The sequence below is a fragment of the Rhinopithecus bieti genome, unplaced genomic scaffold, assembly GCF_001698545.2.
Source record: "Rhinopithecus bieti isolate Rb0 unplaced genomic scaffold, ASM169854v2 scaffold_25291, whole genome shotgun sequence".
Classification (NCBI taxonomy): Eukaryota; Metazoa; Chordata; class Mammalia; order Primates; family Cercopithecidae; genus Rhinopithecus; species Rhinopithecus bieti.
In genome coordinates this window covers 409,289-433,583 of record NW_016811667.1, presented here as the reverse complement: position 1 = coordinate 433,583, position 24,295 = coordinate 409,289, and the positions used below count along the sequence as shown (strand labels likewise).

Sequence of the window (24,295 nt, the reverse complement as noted above, 5' to 3'; positions counted from 1 at the left end):
AAAACAAAAAAGCATGTAAAAATTTATTTTGGGGGCAATAAATACAGGAAACACTTCATTGACACAAACACTGAGAACATTTCACCAGGAGACTACCTCTTTGCCTCCTTATTTGGTAGAATTTTGTCCAATTCTGCCAAATTACATCTTTTTTTTTTTTTCTCTTTTAAACCTATTTTCTTGGCTGGGCATGATGGCTCACGCCTGTAATCCTAGCACTTTGGGAGGCCAAGGCGGGCAGACTGTTTGATCTCAAGAGTTCAAGACCAGCCTGGGCAACATGGCAAAATCCCATCTCGACAAAAAATAAAAAAGTTAGAGTCACTGTGGAGGTGTGTGCCTGTAGTCCCAAGTACTTGGTGGGTTGAGGCAGGAGGATTGCTTGAGTCCAAGAGGTCTGGGCTCCACTGAGCTATGTTTGTGCCACTGCACTCCAGCCTGGGTGACAAAATGAGACCCTGTCTCCAAACAAACAAACAAACAAACACTTTTTTTTCTCTTTGAAAACCTTGTTGAAACACACCTTGACTATCAAACTTGCCACATACTCATAAGTTATCTATGGTACATACGAGATCTGGAGACGGTTGTACACTGGACCCAGGGCAGGAGATGTTGGTTGAAAGGCTGGAACCCACAGCGGTAAACTTGACTCAACATGTTGCGACGTGGTCACCGAACAAAGTATCTGCAGAATACATTTTTTAAAAGTGAGTAATGAAAATACTGGAGAATTCATTTCATTTCCCTCTACTTCCCCTTACTCTCAGAGTAAAAATCTGACTCTCCTGCTCTAAACTCTTCTGTATTAGGGAAACTCCCACCTCCTCTATATTACAGAAAAGAGAAAGAGTAAGTGGCTCTTTTCTAGGTCTCAACCCTAGACCTTCGTTTCCTAGGACCATCTTAGTTTTTATGTAAGCAAATAATAATGCAGGGTTAGGAATATTTTGCGACACAAAAAATATCTGCTGTTTTTGGTATCTTGCAAATTAAAAAAAAAATCTTTCAGGTGCAATGCTTATGTATTAATACTAAATCTTCATATAATTCCTGTAATGGATCCAATATCCTAAAACAACCATGTCCACCTTTCTGCTAACACCTCCCAACAGAACTGGGAAACGCACCTATTTGAAATGTCAGCTTGATCCTTGCCAGTCAGCCATGAGAAGCAAGAGGAAAGGCCAGAGGCTGCTGCCATGTTTTTCTTCCTGATGCCCCAGGATTATAAAGTAACTCTTGTACCCCTGGAAGGCAGTGGCAATGTCTGCAACTGGCTAACATCTTAATCCTGTGGAGGATGAGAACATGGCTAGAAATCTTGGTTGAGAACATGAGGCAGTTATGGGCATTTCCTCACCCTGGGTCAAATTTGAGACTTTAGACAAAGAATAGTTTATTTCACAAAAAAGTAGGGGACTCCTTCCTATATGTACAGAGAGAATAAGCCATTCATTATTGTAGCTCTTTTTTGTTTGTTTGTTTGTTGAAGATGGAGTCTTGTTCTGTCGCCAGGCTGGAGTGCAGTGGAATAACCTTGGCTCACTGCAACCTCTGCCTCCTGGGTTCAAGCGATTCCCCTGCCTCAGCCTCTCAAGTAGGTGGGACTGCAGGCACGGTGCGCCACCACACCTGGCAAAGTTTTTGTATTTTAGTAGAGTTGGGGTTTCACCACGTTGACCAGGATGGTCTCGATATCCTGACCTCAAGATCCACCTGCCTCGGGCCTTGTGGCTCTTTTTATGCTACAGAGACACTGCTGTTTACACAAGAAAAACACTTCAGTTTCTTTGTTTGTGGGCCTCCGTTTAACTTCTGTTCTATGGATTGGTGGATATATCCCAGCCCTCTTAAATGTGCCTCAGAAGACTAGCATTTAGCCCCATAGTGAAGAAAAATAAGGCATGGTGTTATTGCTTTACAATTTATACTGCACAAGGCACCGAAATAGGACAGAGAATGGAAGGATACAGCTGTTCTAAAACATATGGCATCTAGTAGGCAACAAAGTACTAATTGATCTTGTTATTTCAGTTTTTTGATAACACTGAAGTATGATTTTGGCACATGGTCTATGTTTGCTGCTTATATAAATTCCTTCAATAATGGCTGCTAAACAATTATTTACATGTGAATTCTCCAAAATAACTATAGAAGAGCCAAAGGGTAGAACAATCAAATTCCAGTTCCACCTGCCTAAGAAACCTTCCCCAGCAACTCTAGTCTTCACAGCTGGATATATATTCTACAGGTTAAATTTTAAATAGCCCGTGACTACTGCTTTTCCCATATGGATTACAAACTTTCCATTGACAATATGGCAAAAACGATGAGGAACAAGGCCTTTGATATTGGTCAGACTTGGGTTCGCGCTCTGCACTTGCTATCTGTGTGTGTGTCTTGTGGAGAGCTACCTAATTTTTCTAAGCCTCTGTTTCCTCACTTATAAATCAGGGATACTAACACTAAGGACCTCATGAAATTATAGTGAGAATTAAATGAGATAATGCGTGGAAAATGCTTGGGTACAACAGATGGTCAGTAAACGTCAGTTTTCCTCCTTTTGTCTTTTAGGCACTAATGATGCCTTACGATTATTTTCTCCTTAATTTCCTTCAAGATTCATCACAGGAACAAAGAATTCAACGAATATTCACTGTTAGATACAATCACACACATATACTGACTGTTTACCTCTCTGTTACCCAAGAGTGACTGAAAGCTCTGAACACTTATGGTCACTGAATTAGAGGTTGAAGACCGACACAGAAACTAAGCCTCCTGGCCTCTTCCGTGTACCACTATCTCTGACTGACCTCGCAGGTTACATCTACTCTGTCACTGTAATGGATAGCTCACTCTGCCAGAGTGTATTACGCCCTCGAGAAGCACACAGTTGATCCCAAGGAGCAAAGAGTGTGTGTGTGTGTGTACGTGCGTGTGTGTGTCTGTCTAGACTCATATCTAGATTCGTGTGACTGCGTCTAGACTCTCCGTGTGTGTTTAGACTCCGTATCATCAGTTGAAAAAAGTTTTCATGTTCTGACTCAAGACATTTCTCAAGTATCTCTTTACAGACTAAACAGAAAGCCCTTATCTAACTGATTTGAACAGAGAAGTGAACTTCAGTCCCAACATAGTTCATCCACAAACACATGCTCGGTACATGGCTCACCACTTAAACACAAAGATCCGATGGGCCTCACCACCTCAGAGAGCAGGGGACAATGATGGGGGAAGGGATGAGGTGGGGTATCTGGGTGCGCCCTGCTGTAACAGGAAGACCCCAGCATACACAGAATGCCATACTGGAAAGGGAGTCTGGCTTTGAGGAGGGGATCACGAACGCCTGGAGGGCCGCGGGGAACTAGAGACCCAGGCCCGGGAGTCAGCGTGTGGCCAACTAAAAACCCGCGGCATCCCGGCGCTGCCACCACCGCCACCACCGCCACCACCAGTGCAGGCTCCGGACTCTCCGATCGAGAAGGGGCCCGCGGAGGCCTGAAGTCTCCCCTTGGCCCAGTTCCTCACATGGTGTACCCAGTGGAGGCCGGGGAGGTCAGGGGCCCGGAGCCATCCGTAGATCCTGGGGCCGCCGCGCACCGGCATATGGGACAGCGCCGGGGTTTTGCAGCGCGCCCTGGGCGGCCCGGTGCAGCCGCCATCCCTCGGCCAAGGCCCACACCTTACCCGCGGGCCAGATCCCCGGTCCCCGGCACCTGCTCCGGCCGCGCCCCCGCTACTCTGACCAGCGGCCCGGCGCTCACGCCCCTCGCGCTTGAGCCTGGACGCGCATCAGCTTCCGCAGAGACGAGGTCGCCTAGACATCCCCGCCGCTCGCTGCGTACCTGCCTCACCACCGCCGCAGCCGCTGGGCACTGCCACGGGTCCGCACTCCACGCCGGGCTGATTCCGGCGCTCGCTCGCTTTTTCTTCCGTCCACGTCCCGCACGATGACGTTACGTCAGTGGCGTAAAAGTAAACCTGGGCAGCTGGGCCTACGCTGTTGACGTCGGGCGAGGGGCTGGCCTGGAGCTGCGGCGCGGCAATGTCGTAGGCCCCTTTCGAGAATCAGGCCTGCGCTCCACGTGGCGGGCCCGCCCACCAGGCCCGGGCTAGCTCGAGGAGGCGGGACTCGAGTTCAGGGGGAACGTCCACGTCGCGGGAGGGGACAGGGGCCGGGGACAGGGGCGAAGACAGCTTCCAAATGCCGCCCCAGCGGGCCTTCCAGGGAGGTAGAAGAGGTGCCTGGCATCCTCCGCTGCTGGTAGATTTCATAAGGTGTGTTTGTCAGTGTTAACCATTTATATCCCGGGCACACCTCGGAAATAGGTTGGATCAACTTACTTACGTTAATTACTCCAGGCACATCCTGGAATAGATTGGATCAGTTTACAAACATTTGAAAACTTTGGCTCCTTAAATGGAGGCATTTTGACACTGCAATCAAATTGCTTGCCCCCTGGTCATCTGGAGATTTCCCCAGTGGTCCCATCTCAACTCTCTTTCATCAAAGGCAGTTGTAAGAATATTGCATTGTAAAATAAGATATTCAATCTCTGACAACTAGAACTATTCCAAAGGTGAATGCAGACTCACCTTTAAAGAGAGACCAAGAGAGACCACAAAAACCTGCCAGCACAGTGGTGTGTGCCTGTACTCCCAGCTTTCTCTTAAAAGAAAAGAAAAAAAGTGAAAACACAGATTTTTCTCCCTCTTTCCTTGCTGTGTTTTGCTCAAAGGACACATTCCTGCATAGGCATATAGTGCTGGGTGGTGGGAGGGCAGCACTTGATAGGAGGTTGGGCACAGAAACGCATCTTGCCCTTCTGTCGTCCCTGATAACACTGCTAAGTTTATTCATTTTCTTGTTCATTAAACACTGACTACTGCTATGGTCTGAATATGTCCCCCAAAATTCGTATGTTGGAAACTTAATTCCCATGCAAGACTATTGATTGGGAGGTGGGGCCTAATGGGAGGCATTTGGGTCAAGAGTGCACACCTTTATGAAGATAGTGACCCTCATGAATAGATTAATGCTGCTATCAAAAGCTTTGTGGGGGTGGGTGTCCTCTGCTGCTCTTCTGCCCTTCCGCCATGTGAGGATACAGCAAGAAAACCCTCATCAGATGCTGGCACCTTGATCTTGAACTTCCTAGCCTCTAGAACTGTGAGAAATAAATTTCTATTATTTAAAAATTATCCAGTCTGTGTTATTGTATTTTAGCAGCACAAAATGGACTGAGACAGCTAGTTAATGTACCAAGCATTCCCTGGGTGTGGAAGAAGACATAGTTGAGTCCACAGCCTTATGAAAGAGAGAGATATATGAGCAAATAATTACAATACCATGTGATAAATACTAAAGAATGGGATGGCCAGACATTCAGGGATGGCTGAAATGGTTTGACTTTGTGTCCCCACCCAAATCTCACCTTGAATTGTAATCCCCATAATCCCCACCTGTGGATAGTGGGACCTGATGGGAGGTGATTGGATCATGGGGGCTATTTCCCCCATGCTGTTCTCATGATAGTGAGTCCTCATGAGATCTGATGGTTTTATAAGGGACTCTTCCCCCTTCACTTGTTTGCTCTTTCATGCCTGCCACCATGTAAGACGTGCCTCTTCTCCTTCCACCATGACTGTAAGTTTCCTGAGACCTCCCCAGCCATGTGGAACTGTGAATCAAGTAAACCTCTTTTTTAAATAAATTACTCAGTCTTGGATATGTCTTTATAACAGTGTGAAAACAGACTAATACGTGGCTTTAAAAAGAGTTGATATTCAAATTGTGCTTTGAAGCGCTAGAAGTAAGGGGTTTACCTAAAAGAGGAGAGGAGTACAGGATCATATGAGGAAGAGGGAATAAGGGAATGATATATGCAGAGGTGTGAGACACCCTGTGAAAAGAGGCTACTTGCAGTAGAACATGACAGGAGAGGGGTCTGACTGGGATCCTACCTTACAAAGCGTTTTTTGTGCTATGCTAAAGATTTTGAATTTTATAATCCTCAAAAACAAAGATATGACTTTTTAAGTGCTGGAATGGTATGACCAGATTTTTGTGCCAGAAATGAGTAAAGAGGCCTAGAGCTGGAATGTTGATTATCCTATTGCAAAGGCCCAGGTAAGAAATGGTGGCCCAAAAAAACGCTTCAGCAGAGGAATGGGGGACAAAAAGGAGGGAGAGCTGACAGTACTTATTCAAAGTGGGAGAGTGAGAGAAGAGCAGTGCTTGGGAATCTGATGATGCTGCAATACCATAAATCAGGAAATCTATGAGGTGAGTTCTCGTGAGATCTGATGGTTTTATAAGAACCCTTCATCCTTTACTGGTTTGCTGTCTCATGCCTGCCACCATGTAAGACATGCCTCTTCCCCTTCCACCATGATTGTAAGTTTCCTGAGGCCTCCCCAGCCATGTGGAACTGTGAATGGGGAACAACAGTTCTTTTGGGTGATGAATGAGAATACGAAATGTGTTAAATGTGGAGCATTTTGGATTTGCAGTAGGGTAGAAAAAAACAAAAGAAATTAAATTTCCCTCAAATAAGTTATATCTGGTATGTCATCTTTTGTTTTAAGATTCTTATCATGTACTTAGAATGAATTAGGTGACTGTGGGTATAGCTAGAGCCAAGGGACGGGGCCTTCACTTTAGAAGGACTGTTCTGGTTCTTAACTCACAGATTACCTTATGGTAATAGCTTGTCTGCCTTCCCTGCTAAAAGATAGGCTCCTGAGAATAGGGAAGTATATTCATGGAACATAAGAAATATTCAATAGATATTTGATAAATAAATAAAAGTAACTACTTTGGTTTAGTTTTCTCAAATAAGAAATAGGGCTAAGGACACCATCCTTGTCTATCCCATAGGGTTGTGAAGAGTATAAAAAATGAAAATCCTTTAACATTGTACAGACATTTTCTATTTTATTTATCGCTCTTATTTTTATTACTATTTTACTACTAATATTCTATTCCATCAATAAAGAGAAAGGAGTGGAATATGTAACTATGGATTAGGAAAATTAAATTTCAGACATATGAGCTAGTTTTTCCCTCCATAGAAGTCAAGGAAGTAATTCAGCTATGATATTTTTTCTGTGTATGATAAAAAGACTGACTCTTTTTTTGACTGGAGAGATTTAACTTTTGTCTCAGCAATTAGAAATAAGGCTGGACATGACCAGACAGTCACACAGAAAGTGGGACATTTAGTATAGGTCTATAAGAATACAGGATTGAGAAGTGCTTCTTTAGATGCCATCTAAATTATTTTAGGCTTAAATTACCTTAATCTCAAGTTATTTAATTATAAAAACAGACACTCATTCAAACAGGACAATTTACTAGAAGGAGTAACTTATAGTCTCCAAAGGCAGAAAGTCAAATTGGGTCTCACAAGGGGCAGGGACAAGAAACTCAAGATGGTTCTCCATCTCTAAGTCTTTTGCTAACACTTTTCTTTGCCCATCTGTTTCCTTTTCTCCACTTTTCCTTTAAGATAGTCTCCATTAGTGAACATCTGCTGGAAAATGGCTTCCCTAGCTCTAAAAAGTCTTTCCAGTTAGTGCCCACTCATGACCCATTTCAAGTCTTGGTCTAAATTCCAAGTTCCTGTGAGAGAAAATTGTACTGGTCTAGACTGGTTCAGGACTCCATTCTTGGTCCAGTCACACATGTAATGGAAAAATGGAGGCTGTCTCCTCCCCTCCTTAAGCAAAGCTCTGAGCAGTTGGAATTCTGAGAAATGGTGGCCATATTCAGGAGTTGGCAATGATGGGACCCTAAAATGAAACCAGTTTGAGCCACACTATGCAGCATTCCACAGTTTCACAAACCAAGCTGCACATCAGAAGCACCTAAAAAACTTGACAAAATACTGATCTTGGAGTCCTCACTTCCCAGAACTGCCTCTTCCACCAGGGATTCAGAATCTCATTAATATGCTGTGAAGAAAACCAAACTATCTCCCAGTTCTGTCTGTCTGGCTTTCAAGTCCCCACAAAAGGAGCTGCCATCCTGCTTATCTTGGCTGCTTGGCCCATTCAGTGTTTCTACTAGTCACTTCAGGCCCCGAACCCTCCTGCCCATGAAAAACCCTGGGCCTTCATGAGGGTTGTTCTAGACTCCTGGGATCACCTCCCTCCCACTCAGTCTCCCAGTGCCCTACATCCTGCCATGTTAGTTCCAAACTTGCCCCTCACTAGTCTAGGCCACACTGATTGCTTTTCTGAACAAATGTAGTCTCCTGTGTTACATGTCAATCTCCCCCCACTAAATTGTTAGGTCACTGAGGAGCTGCACCTTACAATTCCACATTTCAGAGTTTCACTGAAGTTGTTCTAGTACATTCTATTCTTTAGATTCAATTCTTTGTAAAATGGATTTAAAGTTTAAAACAAGTAGATTTGATATCTTCCACCAAAAATTTGCCTTAATTACAAGGCTAGGATAATTCTGCTCCAGACCTAAACCTTTTAATATTTTCTATCACAGTTCCCAACCAATTCCTACCTGTCCAAGAGTGATATTGGAAATTACCTTGTTTTCTCTGCAAGCCAGAATCTCTGAACTGGCAGGGCAGGCAAGGCCCTTCGTAAGCTGCCACTGCCTTGTGCTAAAAAAAAAAAAATAGATTTTATGTTGGACTCACTAAAGTCAGTGTCACAAAACTGGGGTCTTCAGAGTATATCTCCAAGGAAAAGAACCTAAGTCCCCTGATTTAAATGGTATTGTGTATTTATGAAAGTTTTCTCCCTCCCTGCACACCCCTCATCCTTTTTTTGGGACAGTCTTGCTCTTTTGCCCAGGCTGGAGTACAGTGGCATGATCATGGCTTCCTGCAGCCTTGACTCCCTGGGCTCAAGTGATCCTCCCACCTCACGACTTCCTGAGTAGCTGGGACCACAAGTGTGTGGAACCATGCCTGGCTAAGCTTTTCTTCTTCTTTTTTTTTTTTAGACAGAGTTTTGCTCTTGTTGCCCAAGCTGGAGTGCAATGGCGCAATCTCGGCTCACTGCAACTTCCGTCTCCCTGGTTCAAGCGATTCTCCTGCCTCAGCCTCCTGAGTAGCTGGGATTACAGGCACCCACCACCATGCCCAGCTAATTTTTGTGTTTTTAGTAGAGATGGGGTTTCACCATGTTGCAGGCTGGTGTTGAACTCCTGACCTCATGATCCACCCACCTTGGCCTCCCAAAGTGCTGGGATTACAGGTGTGAGCCACTGTGCCTGGCCAGCTTTTCAATTTTTTTGTAGAGATGTAGTCTTGCTACATTGCTCAGGCTGGTCTCAAACTCCTGACCTCAAGCAGCCCTCTTGCCTCAGCCTCCCAAAGTGCTGGGATTACAGAAATGAGCCACTCTATCCGGCCTTTTTTTTCCCCCAAACCTCACACACATAGAAGCATAATCAGGAGGCAGACCACAGGTCAGCTGCCTTCTACCATGCTGCTGGAATTAATACAACAAAGCTCTCAACTAGTTTTATTTTTCCTCACCACAATGAACGGAAGAAAAAGGCAGAAATAAATGGTAGGGTCATTTGCTAGTAGAAAAGAAAGCTGGGATTCCCCATTTACTTCGGAAACTGAGGAGAAAGAACTGCTTTCCCCACTCGTGTCTGGGCAAAGGGTGTGCCCAGATGTTGGCAAAGGAACCGGACAAAATCGACAGCCAGCAGTTTTCTGTTCCAAACAGTTAGCTCCACTACAGTCCAGAGGGAAGCTACTCCTGAGGTCACTCAAGGTGACAGCGGAAGTGTTTCTGTCTTTCTGCGTGGCCCAACTGTGCCTGAGGGCAGATGGATTCAGCCCTTGTAAACATTCAGTTAGGTGTAACATAACCAGAAAGGCTGGAGGAAGGCTCTTGGCCTTCCCAGCTTGAGAAACAGAGGGCCTCCTGTGTACCTGGTGGTCTGCAGAGCCCAAAGCAGAGAGCTATGATGAATAAAATATTTTTATTGCTTTTCTAAAATAACTCCTTTCATATAGAAGGATTCCTTCAGTTAGGTCCTCTATTATCCTAAATGCTCTCTGGTCATGAGCAGGTGAGGATCTATTTAGCCAAGATAAGTGGCTGCCTCAGAGTTTCCCACAGGGAAAATTGAAATCTGATTATTTTCTTTTCTTCATGTAGTCTCTAGGTTGAGAACTCCAAGTAGTAAGAGGCACAGGATAAGGATGGGAGAGACTGAGCATTTTTGAGAGAATACTCCTCTGCTGAATACCACTCTGAAGGGAAAGAAGAAGTCAAATGGCAATTTCCAGTCCATTTTGGGTTGGCCCCTTGGAGGCTCTGGCTTCTGGGTAATGTCCACAAAGTTCACAATAGTTGTCAAAGATACTTCTGTAACTTGTTGAGAATCCTACAGGAAGAAAGTCAATGACAGGTCAGCGCTTGGTACCCATTCATATAGCACTCTAACTTGGCTATTATCATTACTTTTCCTGAAGAGAGAAATGAATTATTCTAAGCAAGATATACCTTTATCTCATATTGGTCCTATGTAGTTCTCTTTCAGTGAGACACAAGGAAATGAATATCTTAGCAACAGTCAATGATAGCAGAACTGAACAGTTACACCTACCTAAACCCTGACTCTAGCTTCCCTTAGCTGGGGAGCTGCCTGATATCAGAGAGGCCACATGGCAAAACTGCTACTCTTACGTGCTTAGCAACTCTATCAGAAGGCTCCAGGCTCTGAAACAGTACATATGTACAAGTGGAAGTAGTAGTAGCAATTCTATTCCTTCTCAAATGGCAGAAAGAAAGGTCACTCACAGACTCTCAGGGTTGGAAGGATCTTTCCAACCACCCACCAATTCATGTCAAATAAAACAGATGTTCCTAGAAGGGATCTTGTCAGACTGACTCAAGTATCTGACCTAACAGATGTAGCTTTGGTAGATATAGCTGCAGCCTGATGATGTCTGGAATCATGTTTATCTAAAATGAATTCCCTTTGTTTTGACTCAGCTCAACAAGCAAACTTTTGATTATAAGTTTTGGACAATAAATAATTATTTTGTTAAACTTGAAAATTTTCTTCATTCACCGTCCTTCACTCTGATGAACATATTATGCATTTGCTGTGGTCTTTGGCAACAGTAAGTACCAAGCTCTGGGAACATAATTTTGCCTAGAATAACTCTCCTAGGGACCGCCACTTGTTTGTTTTTAGAGACAGGATCTTGCTCTGTCACCCAGACTGGAGTGGAGTGGTGCGATCATCGCTCACTGCAGACTTGACCTCCTGGGCTCAAGTGATCCTCCTGCCTCAGCCTCCTGAGTAGCTAAGACTATAGGAGTGCACAACCACATCTGGCTAAATTTTTTTTTTTTTTTGAGATGGAGTCTCACTCTGTCACCCAGGCTGGAGTGCAGTGGCACAATCTTGGCTCACTGCAACCTCTGTCTCCCAGGTTCAAGCGATTACTCGTGCCTCAGCCTCCCAAGTAGCTGGGATTACAGGCACCCATCACCATGCCTAGCTAACTTTTTTGTATTTTTAGTAGAGATAGGGTTTCATCATGTTGGCCGGGCTGGTCTCGAACTCCTGACCTCAAGTGATCCGCCCGGCTCGGCCTCCCAAGGTGCTGGGATTACAGGTGTGAGCCACTGCGCCCGGCCTGGCTAATTTTTATTATTATATTTTTTTGTAGGGGCAGTTGTCAGTGTTGTCTATAAGTTGATTTAATCAATGTGCTATTCTAACTCATTTCAGAGCCAGATGCATAATATGTGCATCAGAATGAAGGAGGGCAAATGAAGAAAATCTTCAAGTTTAACAAAATAACTGTTTATAGTCCCAGGAAAATTTCCATGTTCATCTTGCTATGTTGCCCAGGTTGATCTCAAACACCTGGCCTCAAGTGATCCTCCTGCCTCAGCTTCCCAAAGTTTGTTTTTAAGTGGGTTTGGAATCAGTCCTGTGCTAATCTTGCATTCAAATTAATTCTGTAGTTTTTTTTTTTTTTTTTTTTGAGACAGTCTCGCTCTGTCGCCCAGGCTGGAGTGCAGTGGTGTGATCTCGGCTCACTGCAAGCTCTGCCTCCCAGGTTCACGCCATTCTCCTGCCTCAGCCTCCCAAGTAGCTGGGACTACAGGCGCCCACCACCACACCTTGGCTAATTTTTTGTATTTTTAGTAGAGACAGGATTTCACCGTATTAGCCAGGATGGTCTCTATCTCCCGACCTAGTGATCCACCCACCTTGGCCTCCCAAAGTGTTGGGATTACAGGCGTGAGCCACCGCGCCCGGCCTTTTTTTTTTTACATAGTAAGGCTCACGAGGGACTTGGCATAGGATTAATATAACTTCTGAGGCACTGAAAGAATCACATACATTACAAGGATGGCCAGCCCAGGCTGAAGCTGCCGAGGGATTCCTAACTCCAGCCAGGCATTGAAGACCGGCTGAGACTAATCAGAGAAAGAAAATGGATAAGAACTTATTACCTATGAATAAGTAATAAACTTTCTTTTGACTTAAATTTACAAAAAGATTTAGTATTAGGACTTTAGTTTTCCTTCAGGAATTTTTTAATGGGGAGAGGACATAAATTCAATTTTTGGAGCAAATCTTCATAGCTGACATTATTGAAGCATGTTAATATTGTTATGTAAACTCACTGCAAAATGCCTGGTGACCTATACTGGCTGAAATGGTGAGAAATACTTTGGGATGGGAAACGGAATAGGGAATGATTTTTCAGCTATGGGTTCAGTGTCGTCTAGAAGTTGATTGAATCAATGTGTTATTCTAACTTATTTCAGAGCTTTTAGGAGGGGGGCAGATTTGAAACTGCCCACTAGCAGTCCCAGGAGAATTCCCAAAGGAGCTGTGGTTGGAATTGGGATAGTGGTCTCACGATGGAAGAGTGTGGTATTGAACATTGCTATATACCCAAATCATATCCACCTAGTATTAATTAGTAATAAAACTGATATTTGATTATCTTTATCTGACTCCTTTTAATTGGTTTGAAACTTAGGCAGGGAAAAAGAGTATCATTAGCCTCCTCGAACTCCCAAATCAGGGAATTTCTGTAGCCTTGGGGTTACCCCATACCCAGAATTGAACTCTAATGTAACTATTAACCCAAGAAGGCAACCTTTAGGCCAATGCCTGCTCAAGTATATATATTAATATCTTTATAGTGGTGTTTCAGTGGCAGAGAAACCCCACATGACAAAAATTGTTCAAAATGAGTTGTTCTTTCAGAGGCACCCAGAATATGTGCTCATTAAGAGCTACTACTAGATTTGAAGACAGCAACATAAAAATGTGTCTTCTCCCTCTATATCTTCAAACCACTCCAATCCAACAAGAAACAGATACAAAAACTCCGTGTTCACTGGAATGGGGAGACATCGTAATATGCAAAATCAGAAAGCAGATGGCAGCAAGGTTTAACAGAGGGAAAGAAGGCCAAGCCTGAAAGTTTTCAGAGACAAGACACAAGCAGATTTTCTCTGTGGAACTCTCAAGACTCAGTGACAGGAGGTAACAGAGGAAGGGATGAGGGATGGATGGAAAATCATTACTAAATGATATCCCTTCAATGCAATCAGGCAACTATTCCTTCTCCCCCTCAACAAGAGATTAAACAACTTAAGCCAGAGAAATTCTGGACTCAGGGACATTGGGCATAGAGAAGGTCAGAGTGAGGCATGGAACGAAAAATGGAGAATTATCCCTTCTCTAATTTAGCTCTAAAATGCTTACGGATAACTGCTCCACAGTGACGGCCACAAGTCAGTCAGTGTCACCCACAATCACAGAGCTTTCAGCCAGCTTAACAGCTTACTCTTATTTTGGATAGAGAGTTGAAGATTGACAAACATGGGGAAAGTTTCTCACAATAAAGAGAAAACCGTACCAAATGAACAGAAGAAACAACTCAGAGGAAACACAGACAATGAAAGATGAAGATGCAAAGTTGTTAGTTTCTTCAGAGATACATGAACAAAGATATTATGAAAAGAAACAGAATAAGGAAGAGCTTAGGTATTAAAAATCTGATGGCCAAAATAAAAAATGCAGTAAAAAGGTTAAAAGATAAAGTTGAGAATCTTTTTTAGGAAGAACAAAAGACAAGGAGATAGACAACGAGAGAAAAGAAAAAGAAATAGAGATTCAATCTAGTGACACCCTAAGAGATTAATAGGAGTTCCAAAAAAAAGAGACCAGAGAGAAGAGCGGGAAGGAAATTATTAATCATGTAATAATAATAGAAAATTCTCAGAACTGAGTTTCAGAGTAAAAAATTTGGTATAATCAATGAAGAAAAGATCTACTCAAGGTATAAACTTGTGAAAACTTCAGACTATCAAGAATAAAAAGATCTTGGCCGGGCGCGGTGGCTCAAGCCTGTAATCCCAGCACTTTGGGAGGCCGAGACGGGCGGATCACGAGGTCAGGAGATCGAGACCATCCTGGCTAACACTGTGAAACCCCGTCTCTACTAAAAAATACAAAAAACTAGCCGGGCGAGGTGGCAGGCGCCTGTAGTCCCAGCTACTCCGGAGGCTGAGGCAGGAGAATGGCGTAAACCCAGGAGGCGGAGCTTGCCGTGAGCTGAGATCCGGCCATTGCACTCCAGCCCGGGCGACAGAGAGCTCCGTTCTAAAAAAAAAAAAAAAAAAAAAAAAGATCTTAAACAAAAAATGCGCTTCTTAATGGCTTCTGAACAGCAATATTGAAAACTAGAAGAAATGAAAGAATGCCTTCAAAATTGTAAGTGAAAATAATTTTCAATCTAGAATGTTATATCTAAACAAATGAACATTTAAGCATAATGATGATGATTGTATAAAGGTATTTTCAGACAATATGAACTAAAGAAAAAAAATACTTTACATGCATCTTCCCCCCAAAATTATTAGACTCAAACTCCATAAACACAAGAGAATAAACCAAGAAAAAGGAAGAAGTAGTGTCCAGTAAACAGTGAATCAGTAAACTAAACAAGTAAGAATAAAACCCTAGTTGGCAGTACAAGAAAGTCCCATGACCACTGCGGGGCAGCAACTAGTCCACACTACATCAGGTTATGGGGTTATGGGGGTCTCCATGAAGAAAATATGTAGGAAAATGTGGAACTGATAGATAATATGGCACATTCAACTGTTTGAAAACCTGCATTGAGAGAAATTTTACAGAGCTGTTGAAGAGTGTGAGAAGCCTTAGCTATTCGTTCAAAGAAAACTAAGAGTGAAATAGGTAATTATTAATTTCAGAAAATTGAATACTTGCTGCAGCATGCATATTTACATAAACATCATGATGAAACATTGAATACTGATTTAATAATTTGATGCAAATGCACTGGGAGAGTGGTGGGAGGGGTAGGAGGAAAATAACAGAGCTGAACTGACCTACAAAAATAGAAAGTCAATACATTATCTCGGAAACAGGTAAGTCAAGGATAACTAAGTGTTCAACGGGCATAGTAGGGCGACTATATTAATAACAATATATTGTGTATTTCAAAATAGCTAGGAGATTTTAAATGTTCCCAACCACAAAGAAATGACAAATGTTCAAGGTGATGGGTATCCTAAATACCGATTTGATCATCACATAGTGTATGAATTTATCAAAATAACACATGGATCCTTGACTCCTTCCCCCTCAACCTCCACATCTACACAGTCAAGTCTTATCTGTGGCATCTCTAAATCTGAATTCTGTCACTTCTCAAAGCCCTCCAAACTCCCACCCAAGTTCAGGCCTTCAGTATCTGCTGGTGAATTTCTACACAGATTAGAACTGATCACCTCAGCAGTACCTCACACCTTCTATGGATGATGTCTGTCTGCTTCATCTGTCTATACCTAGTTCCAGGCATGGTACTTGGCACAGAGTAAGCACTCAGTAAAGATTTTTTTTTTTTTAAACAAATGAGTGGAGATATTTTTTTGGAGGTAGGGAACTAACATAAGAGATTAATAAATCACAAAGTAGAAAGTATGTCACAGCTATTTAAGAGTTAGCAATTACAGATCTATTTGATCCTTTTTCCTTCCCATCACATGGTAATTAGGATCTTAATGGTTGTGCTTAATTAATGTATTTATTAACAAATATTTCAAATGAAATGCTTATTCTGCATTTATTTTTAAAATTGCCTCCATAATTGTATAGAAATTTGGAGTAAATGCAGCCTAGTAGATAGTCCAATTAAAAGGAGCTTAAATTGCACTTACTAGGTAACCAGGTAATACCGAATGTTACTGACCTATTTTATTTTTTTATTTTTTATTTATTAAGACAGAGTCTCACTCCGATTGCCCAGGCTGAAGTGCAGTGTTGCAATCTTGGCTCACTGCAGCCTTGACCTCTCCTGGCTCAGGTGATTCTTCCACCTCAGCCTCCCGAGTAGCTGAGGCTCAGGCGTGTGCTACCTCATGCAGCTAATTTTTTGTATTTTCTTTTTTTTAGTAGAGATGGGGTTTCGCCATGTTACCCACGCTGGTCTCAAATTCCTGGACTCAGGCAATCCACCCACCTCAGCCTCCCAAAATGCTGGGATTACAAGTACGAGCCATCACGCCTGGCCTATTTTATTTTTTGAGACAGGGTCTCACTCTGTCACCCAAGCTGGAGTGTAGTGGTACAAACATGGCTCACTGCACCCTCGACCTCTGAGAATCAAGCAATCCTCCCACCTCTGCCTCCCGAGTAGCTAGGACTACAGGTGCATGCCATCGTGCCCAGCTAATTCTTTGATGTTTTGTAGAGATGGGGTCTCACTATGTTGCCTGGGCTGGTCTTGAATTCCTAGGCTCAAGTGGTCCTCCCACCTCAGTCTCCCAAAGTGCTGAGATTACAGGTGTGAGCCACTGCACCAGCCTATTGATCCATTTTAGATTTTGAGTTTTAGTATCACATGAAGAACAAGGTTCTTTGAGTATATTCAGTGTGTTTTATTTTGATTCACAAGTCTAAAGTTTTTCCATTTGTGTTTTAAAAGTTATAGATATGCAAAATTAGACAATTCACTGTTTATTTAGTGTGTGCAACAGGAAGAGCATTGGGGAAAAATAACTCCCTCAAAATCTGGTCACCTCATTTCTTTTATCAAGACAGACAAAAGATACATAGCCCAGTCAATACATTTCATTTACTGTGGGTCTAGTTCTGTTATGTATGGTTGACTTAATTTATTTCTACTTTAAGCTATAATATTTCATGATGTTTACTTAAGAAATTACCACCAGCAATTTTGTTTTAACACTTTGTAAAGTTTGGGTGGTTATTTGCTTCAATTCAATCTACAGTACAATAAAATCCTTTGTACCAAAATAAGATTTACTTTGTAACAGCATGAAGAGCTTGGATTAGGTTACGTTAGGCTTTGGTAATAAGAAGTACACCCAATATATTACATCTGTATGATCACAATTTTTAAACTATTATATGTTAATACCCTATGTAAAATCGGTACAAATAAAACTATTAAAGAAAAGCTGTGGATACTATCTTTTAGGTGTGTTTTTGTAGCTGCATTCAGACTGTCAATTATAACAAATTCATCTTTGGTACAAGTGTGTAACTCATTAATGAGCTGTAAGTATTCCTTATTTTACATATACAAGAACTTTATCAGACACATATATTACAGACTCAGGTGTGTGCCACCTTGCCCAGCTAATTTTTGTATTTTTTTTTTTAGTAGAGGCAGGGTTTCACCGGGAGGCTGGTCTCAAACTCCTGACCTCAGTGATCTGCCCGCCTTGGCCTCCCAAAGTGCTGGGATTACAGGTGTGAGCCACTGTGCCTGGCCTCTCATGTTTTCTTAAATGTCTTTTTGTTTGGTTTTAATATTTTTATTGAGGTACAATTTATAAACTATAAAATATATACATCTTAAGTATTTAGTTCAATGAGTTTTGCCAATTATATATGCTTTATAGCCAATATCCAAAGCAAGGTCTGGAGTATGTCCATCATTTCAGAGCTCCTTCGTGTCCCTTTTCCAGAAGTAGCCACTTTCTGACTTTTATCATTAAAGATTAATTATTATTATTATTATTTGTGTGTGTGTATGTCTGGCTTCTTTCCCTAAAGATGAATGTTTCTGACATTCATCTATGTTGTTTTGTTTATCAGTAATTCATTCTGTTTTACTGCTAAGTAGTATTCCATTGTGTGAATGCATTGTAATTTGCCCATTCTCCTCAAGATGGATATTCGGGTTGTTTCCAGTTTTGAGTGATTATGAATAGGGCTGTTATAAACTTTCTTGCACAAGCCTTTTTTGGGGCATATGTTTTAATGTTTCTTGGGTAAACACCTAGGAGTAAAATTGCGGATTCATACGGAAGATGCATTTGTAAAAGTTTAGACCAATTTTCATTTCTACTAGCAATGTATGAGAATTCCAGTTATTCTACGTTCTTGGAACATGATTGTCAGTCTTTTTTGTTTTAGCCATTCTTGTGGGCATGAAGTAGTAGTGCACGGTTTTAATTTGCATATCTCTAATGATTAATGATGTTGAATACCTTTCTATGTGTATTGATCAATTGTTTATCTCCATTTGTAATGTATCTGTTCAAATCTTTTTTTTATTTGTTTTTATTTTTAAGATGGAGTCTTGCTCTGTCGCCCAGGCTGGAGCGCAGTGGCATGATCTCGACTCACTGCAATCTCCGCCTCCTCGGTTCAAGCAATTCTCGTGACTCAGCCTCCAAAGTAGCTGGGACTACAGGCATGCGTCACCATGCCCGGCGAATTTTTGTGTTTTTAGTAGAGATGGGGTTTCACCATGTTGGCCAGGCTGGTGTCAAACTCCTGACCTCAAGTGATCTGCCCACCTCAGCTTCTCAAAGTGCTGGGATTACAGGTGTAAGCCACAGCACCATGCTCAAGTATCTGCTCAAATCTTTTGCCCATTTTTAGTTTGTCATTGTATTATTTATTTGTAAAAGGTCTTCTTATATTCTAGATATGAGTCTTTTGTCAGATAAACTATTGAGAATTTTTTTCTCCCAAACTAGCCTGTTTTCTCATTTTCATAGTGGTATCTTTTCGTGAGCAGAGATTTTTAATTTTGCTAAAATCCAATTTATCAATGTCTTAAAGTTTATGGTCAATGATTTTTTTTTTTAAAGTTTATGGTCAATGATTTCAAGAAACAAAAGAAATCTTTGATTTCTTTAAACCTGTACAGATAGTCTCTTATGTTTCTTTTAGAAGCTTTATAATTCTGGATTTTATGTGTTGGTCTATGATCCAGACATAAGCACTTTATGTATGGACTGAGATACAAGTTAGCATTCATTTTCCCCATGTGTTTACCCAGTAGTTCCAGTTTCATCCAGTTGTTCCAGCACCAAACTTTTAAAAAAATTCAATAGTTTTTAAGGTACAGATGGGTTTTGGTTACAGGGATGAGCTCTTTAATAGTGAATTCTGAGATTTTAGCAGCACCAACTGTTAAAAAAAGAAACTTTTTTTTTTTTTTTTTTTTTTTTTTTTTCAGGGCAGGTGGCTCATGCCTGTAATCCCAGAACTTTGAGAGGCTAAGATTGGAGGAACACTTGAGACCAGGAGTTTGAGACCATGCTGGGCAACACAGTGAGACTTCATCTCAACAAAAAAATTAAATAGTTGGGCATGGTGGCATGTGCCTATAGTCCTAGCTACCTCGAGAGGCTGAGGTAGGAAGATCACTTGAGCCCAGGAGTTCAAGGCTGCAGTGAACTATGATGGCACCACTTCACTCCAGCCTGGGCTGTAACACAATAAGACCCTATCTCTAAGAAGTAAATAGATAGATACTTTTTAAAATTTTTCCCATTGAATTGATGTGATTTATGAACCTATTTTTGAACTCTCTTCTGTCCCATTGGTCTGTCTGTCTATCGTTATACTGGAGTACCACTCTGTCTAAGACTTAGAGTAAGTCTTTAAATCAAGCACTGTAAGTCCTCCAACTTTGTTCTTTTTCAAAAGTGTTTTGGCTATTCTAAGTCCTTAACATTTCCATGTAAATTTTAGAATCAGCTCATCAATTTCTATAAAAATGCCTTGTAGGATTTTATTGGGTCTGCGTTAAATCTATAGATCCATTTGAGGATAGAAATCTTAATGTTAAGTCCTCTTCATGAACCATTTATTTAGATCTCCTTTATCTCAGTAATGTGTTATAGTGAAAAGATCTTGCATCTTTTGCTAAATTGTTCCTAAGTAATTTTCCATGGTATTGTAAATGAAACTGAATAAATACATTTTAAATAACATCTAGTTATTTTAGAGTTTCCTAGTGACTTGAAGTTAAATTTTACAAAAGCAGTAAATTATAAAGTTAAAGAATATAGATAAAAAAAAACCATACTTCTACTGCTAAGAATACCATTCATTATTAATATCTATATTTTATCTATACACACAGATATCCATATGTATATTTTTAACCACATGAAATCATACTGTACAGGTTGTTTTGTAATCTGCTTTAAAAAAAATAGTGTCTACCTTTTCATATCAATAACATTTCTTTCTATCTAAAATATAGTCCATATTCAAGTTGTCCTAACTATCACAAAAGGTGCTTTACATTTATTTGTCCAAATCAGACTCCTATCCAAAAACATAAACTGTATCTGTATGTTTTATCTACAAGTCTTTTTTAATTTAACACAATCAGATATGGTGATTTCTCTTATGAACGTTAGACCTTATTTAATAAAGCATATTGCTACTCCAGCCAGAGTGACAGAGCGAGACCCCATCTCTAGAATGAATGAATGAATAAATAAAGTGTGTTGTAAACGTCCATGTAAAGGTACTTTTTCTTTAAATATCTCCATTTTTTTTTTCCTTAGGGATAAACATATTTGAGAGAGAAGCCAGTGAAAATCTTTAAATTCCCTAACTTATTTTAAAGATGTCAATGAAGTTATCCAAATTTTCAAATGAGTCATTGAGAATGAATATGTTACAGGATAAAGGTGGTTAAATGTCATGTATCAGGGAGAGATTTCAAGTGGTTATATGTTTTATTTTATTTTACTTGAAACAGGGTCTTGCTCTGTCATCCAGGTTGGAGTTCAGTGGTACGATCTCGGCTCACTGCCACCTCCACCTCTCAGGTTCAAGCAATTCTCCTGCCTCAGCCTCTGGAGTAGCTGGGATTACAGGCATGTGCCACCATGCCCGGCTTATTTTTGTATTTTCAGTAGAGACAGGGTTTTGCCGTTTTGGCCAGGCTGGTCTCAAACTCCTGACCTTAAGTGATCCATCTGCCTCGGCTTCCAAAGTACTGGGATTACAGGTGTGAGCCACCACGTCTGACTGGTTATATATTTTAACATAGGAAACATGAAGCAAACTTTGAAAAGTTCTTTTAAAAAAAAGGTAATAAAATAATTAAAAAATAAACCCCAGCGGAATGAACTAGGTCAGTTACTTCAATGCTAGCTATTAAGAAACCATAGAAGGAGGCAAAGTACTTCTATAGTCTAATAGTTCATTAAGAGATAAAGGCAAATAGTGGTTTATTGATCCTTATGAAAGAAAGATTTCAGTAATAGAAACTACTGATGAGTCATGGTTATTAAGTCTACTGGTGGTGCTACAACTGTCCCTTACTGGAAGAGAGGTCAGTTAGTATTTTCCAAGACATTAACAAAACAGAGAAACAGAACCCCTTCTTACTAATCCCGTCACTTCCTAACCCTTTCTATTGTAGCAATTATTTCTAAAATCTAATGTTGAATTACTCTTAATTATTGTTCCTTATCTTTCCTAATATGTTGCCTGTTTAATTACAAGATTGTGGCAGAGGTTCTTAGCCTGGCTTCAAAAAATCAATAATCCCTGGAACGATATAAGGAATGTTACATGTCTGCATTTTTCTAGTAAGTCAATAGTGTTAAACAGATTCTCTCAATGGGGTCCATAAGATTCAGAACCACTAAGACAGACAGCTAGATTGGCAATTTTTCTAGCACATGTTATTTGATTGTGGTATAAAACACAGCCAACTTTCAATTATAATAAATAAAAGACATTTATTAAATAAAACAGTTATGAAATATAGTCAGAGATGTATCCTCTGAAAGTGTTTTTCAAATTGCAAATTGTGACCCACTAGTGGGTTGTGTCTAGCATTTAAAAAACAAAATAAAACCAGAATACACCAGAATAGAAAATATCTTTTTTTTTTTTTTTCTGCGAAAAAGTCTTGCTCTGTCGCCCAGGCTGGAGTGCAGTGGTAGGATCTTTGCTCACTGCAACCTCCATCTCACGGGTTTGAGTAATTTCCTGGTAATTTTTGTATTTTTAGTAGAGACAGGGTTCCACCATGTTGGCCAGACTTGGTCTCGAACTCCTGACCTCAAGGGATCCACCCACCCTGGCCTCCCGAAGTGCTAGGATTACAAGTGTGAGTCACCGCACCCGGCCAGAAAATATCACATTTTCTGTTGTAATACCAAAAATCACAAATTGTGGGTGCACTTGGTATAGTAAGGGCATTGTTTCATAAAACTTTTATGTCTATTTTATGTACATGTGTGTTGTAAACTCGGTCATGATACAAAATATATTTTCTTACCATGGGTGATAGTCAACAAAGGTTGAAAAACATTGCTTTAATAACTGCTTTTCTCTTTTCTGTTTTGCCTCAAAACTTCTTGATATGCCACTTCTATAGAAGCTTGGAACCAAAAAAGTTAATGATGATAAAATTGATAATGATGATATAAAGAGTAATATTTACTGAATATTTACTATGTGCCAGGAACTGTGCTGTTTTACTTTAATGATCTCATTTAATCTGTACAACCCAATGAGTATTATTAATTTCTACTTTATAGAAGAGAAAACAGATTTAGAGAAGTAAAATAATTTGATTTAGACCTAGGTCTCTCTGACTCAAAGCCCATGCTTACCATATAAACTGCAGGCAATGGATCTCCTAGATAACCTAAAGAGTAGATGATTCACTTGGTGATAAACACGAATTAAATACTATAATTTTAGAAAGGTTTACAGCGCTGGTCCTATGATGCTACATTGTCCTTTAAATTCATTTATTGTTTTGGTTTCAATTGATACTGCATATTCCTTAAAACTAGTTGTTTCTTCCTAGAGATATATTTTATTTTTTAATTTAAAAGGTTTATATATAGGCATGATATATGATGTGTTTTATTAATTCTCAAATTTAAAGATCCCTTTAGAACCCTAACTAGTATAAAATTATAAGTGGCGGAATGCCATATAAACAAATGCTGTTTACCTCATGGGTTTGTTGTGAGAATTCAACACTTACAAAAAACACTGATAAAAAATACCACTAGCATCTGTCACACAGTAAATGTTCAATAAATGTTTACCTATTATAATAATCATACAAGAAGACAGTGAAGTCTATCCAGTTTTTTTTGTTGTTGTTGTTTGTTTTTGTTTTTTGCTGTATTTTCCCTCTACTTTAATGTTTGTCCTTGGGAATGGTCCAAAATTTTGCTACTTCACTTTTATAGAAAGAGGAATTTAAAGTGTTTCTACAGCTATATATTTACAATGAAAAATCATTCAGATAGTTCAGTTCACAATTCAACTGACCATCTAGCAGCTTGAGTTCAAGGTTTATAAACACAGATGCCTACCAGCCTAAGCAGATAACCTGAAAGAGAAGTGGGACGGTGAAGGGTGGGGTGGCTTAGGTTGTATGAATGCAGAACAGAGGAGAGTACTCTTTCTAAAAGTGGATATCACCATTTGGCAACTGAAGATTTTATGCCATGCAGGAATGTAATAGGGTTTATACTGTCAGATTTTCAACTGAAGCCAGAAATCAACTGAAGAATTTGGGCAAATTCTTGATTCTTGAATGTTGGCATAAATTTAAATAATAAAATGCTTTGTGGGCCAAACAAAACAAGTCTATAGACTAAATGCAGCATACAGACTGGCAGTTTGCCACTCAGCTTTAGTTTTATGCCATCACTTAGATATTCTAAACTGACCAACACAGCCTAGGTAAGAATATTATAAACTACAAACTTTCAAAGGGTGTCCAGTGGAGTAGGGAGAAGCATCCCAGAAGATATACATTCTGCAAGTGTAACTCCTCCTCTTTTTTCACACTAGCTTTCTTTGGATAAGCTATTGCTATTCTGAGAAAAAAATTTCACAAGAGGCTGGGCATGGTGGCTCATGCCTGTAATCCCAGCACTTTGGGAGGTCGAGTCGGGTGGATCACCTGAGGTCAGGAGTTCGAGACTAGCCTGGCCAACATGGTGAAACTCCGTCTTTACT

At 40.6% G+C, this 24,295-nt stretch overlaps 2 protein-coding genes across 12 annotated transcripts in view; both read right to left on the bottom strand.

The window, feature by feature from the left end:
- ALDH18A1 (aldehyde dehydrogenase 18 family member A1) overlaps window positions 1-4,118 on the bottom strand; it is a 52,296-nt gene extending 48,178 nt beyond the window's left edge. For 4 of the 9 annotated variants that reach the window (XM_017894598.1, XM_017894603.1, XM_017894605.1 and 1 more), the window contains exons 1-2: window positions 3,694-4,057; window positions 573-688 (exon numbers count right to left, since the gene is read on the bottom strand). In XM_017894598.1, coding sequence (XP_017750087.1) covers window positions 573-660 — 88 coding nt within the window. In that variant the 5' untranslated portion in view covers window positions 661-688; window positions 3,694-4,057. Of the gene's footprint in view, window positions 1-572; window positions 689-1,130; window positions 1,295-3,693 lie in introns of all 9 variants that reach the window. The other 5 variants (XM_017894597.1, XM_017894601.1, XM_017894599.1 and 2 more) reach the window with 4 other exon arrangements.
- A 5,360-nt stretch (window positions 4,119-9,478) lies between these two features.
- TCTN3 (tectonic family member 3) overlaps window positions 9,479-24,295 on the bottom strand; it is a 30,235-nt gene continuing 15,418 nt past the window's right edge. For all 3 annotated transcript variants that reach the window (XM_017894607.1, XM_017894608.1, XM_017894609.1), the window contains one exon: window positions 9,479-10,381. In XM_017894607.1, the coding sequence (XP_017750096.1) occupies window positions 10,145-10,381 (237 nt within the window). In that variant the 3' untranslated portion in view covers window positions 9,479-10,144. The remainder of the gene's footprint in view (window positions 10,382-24,295) is intronic.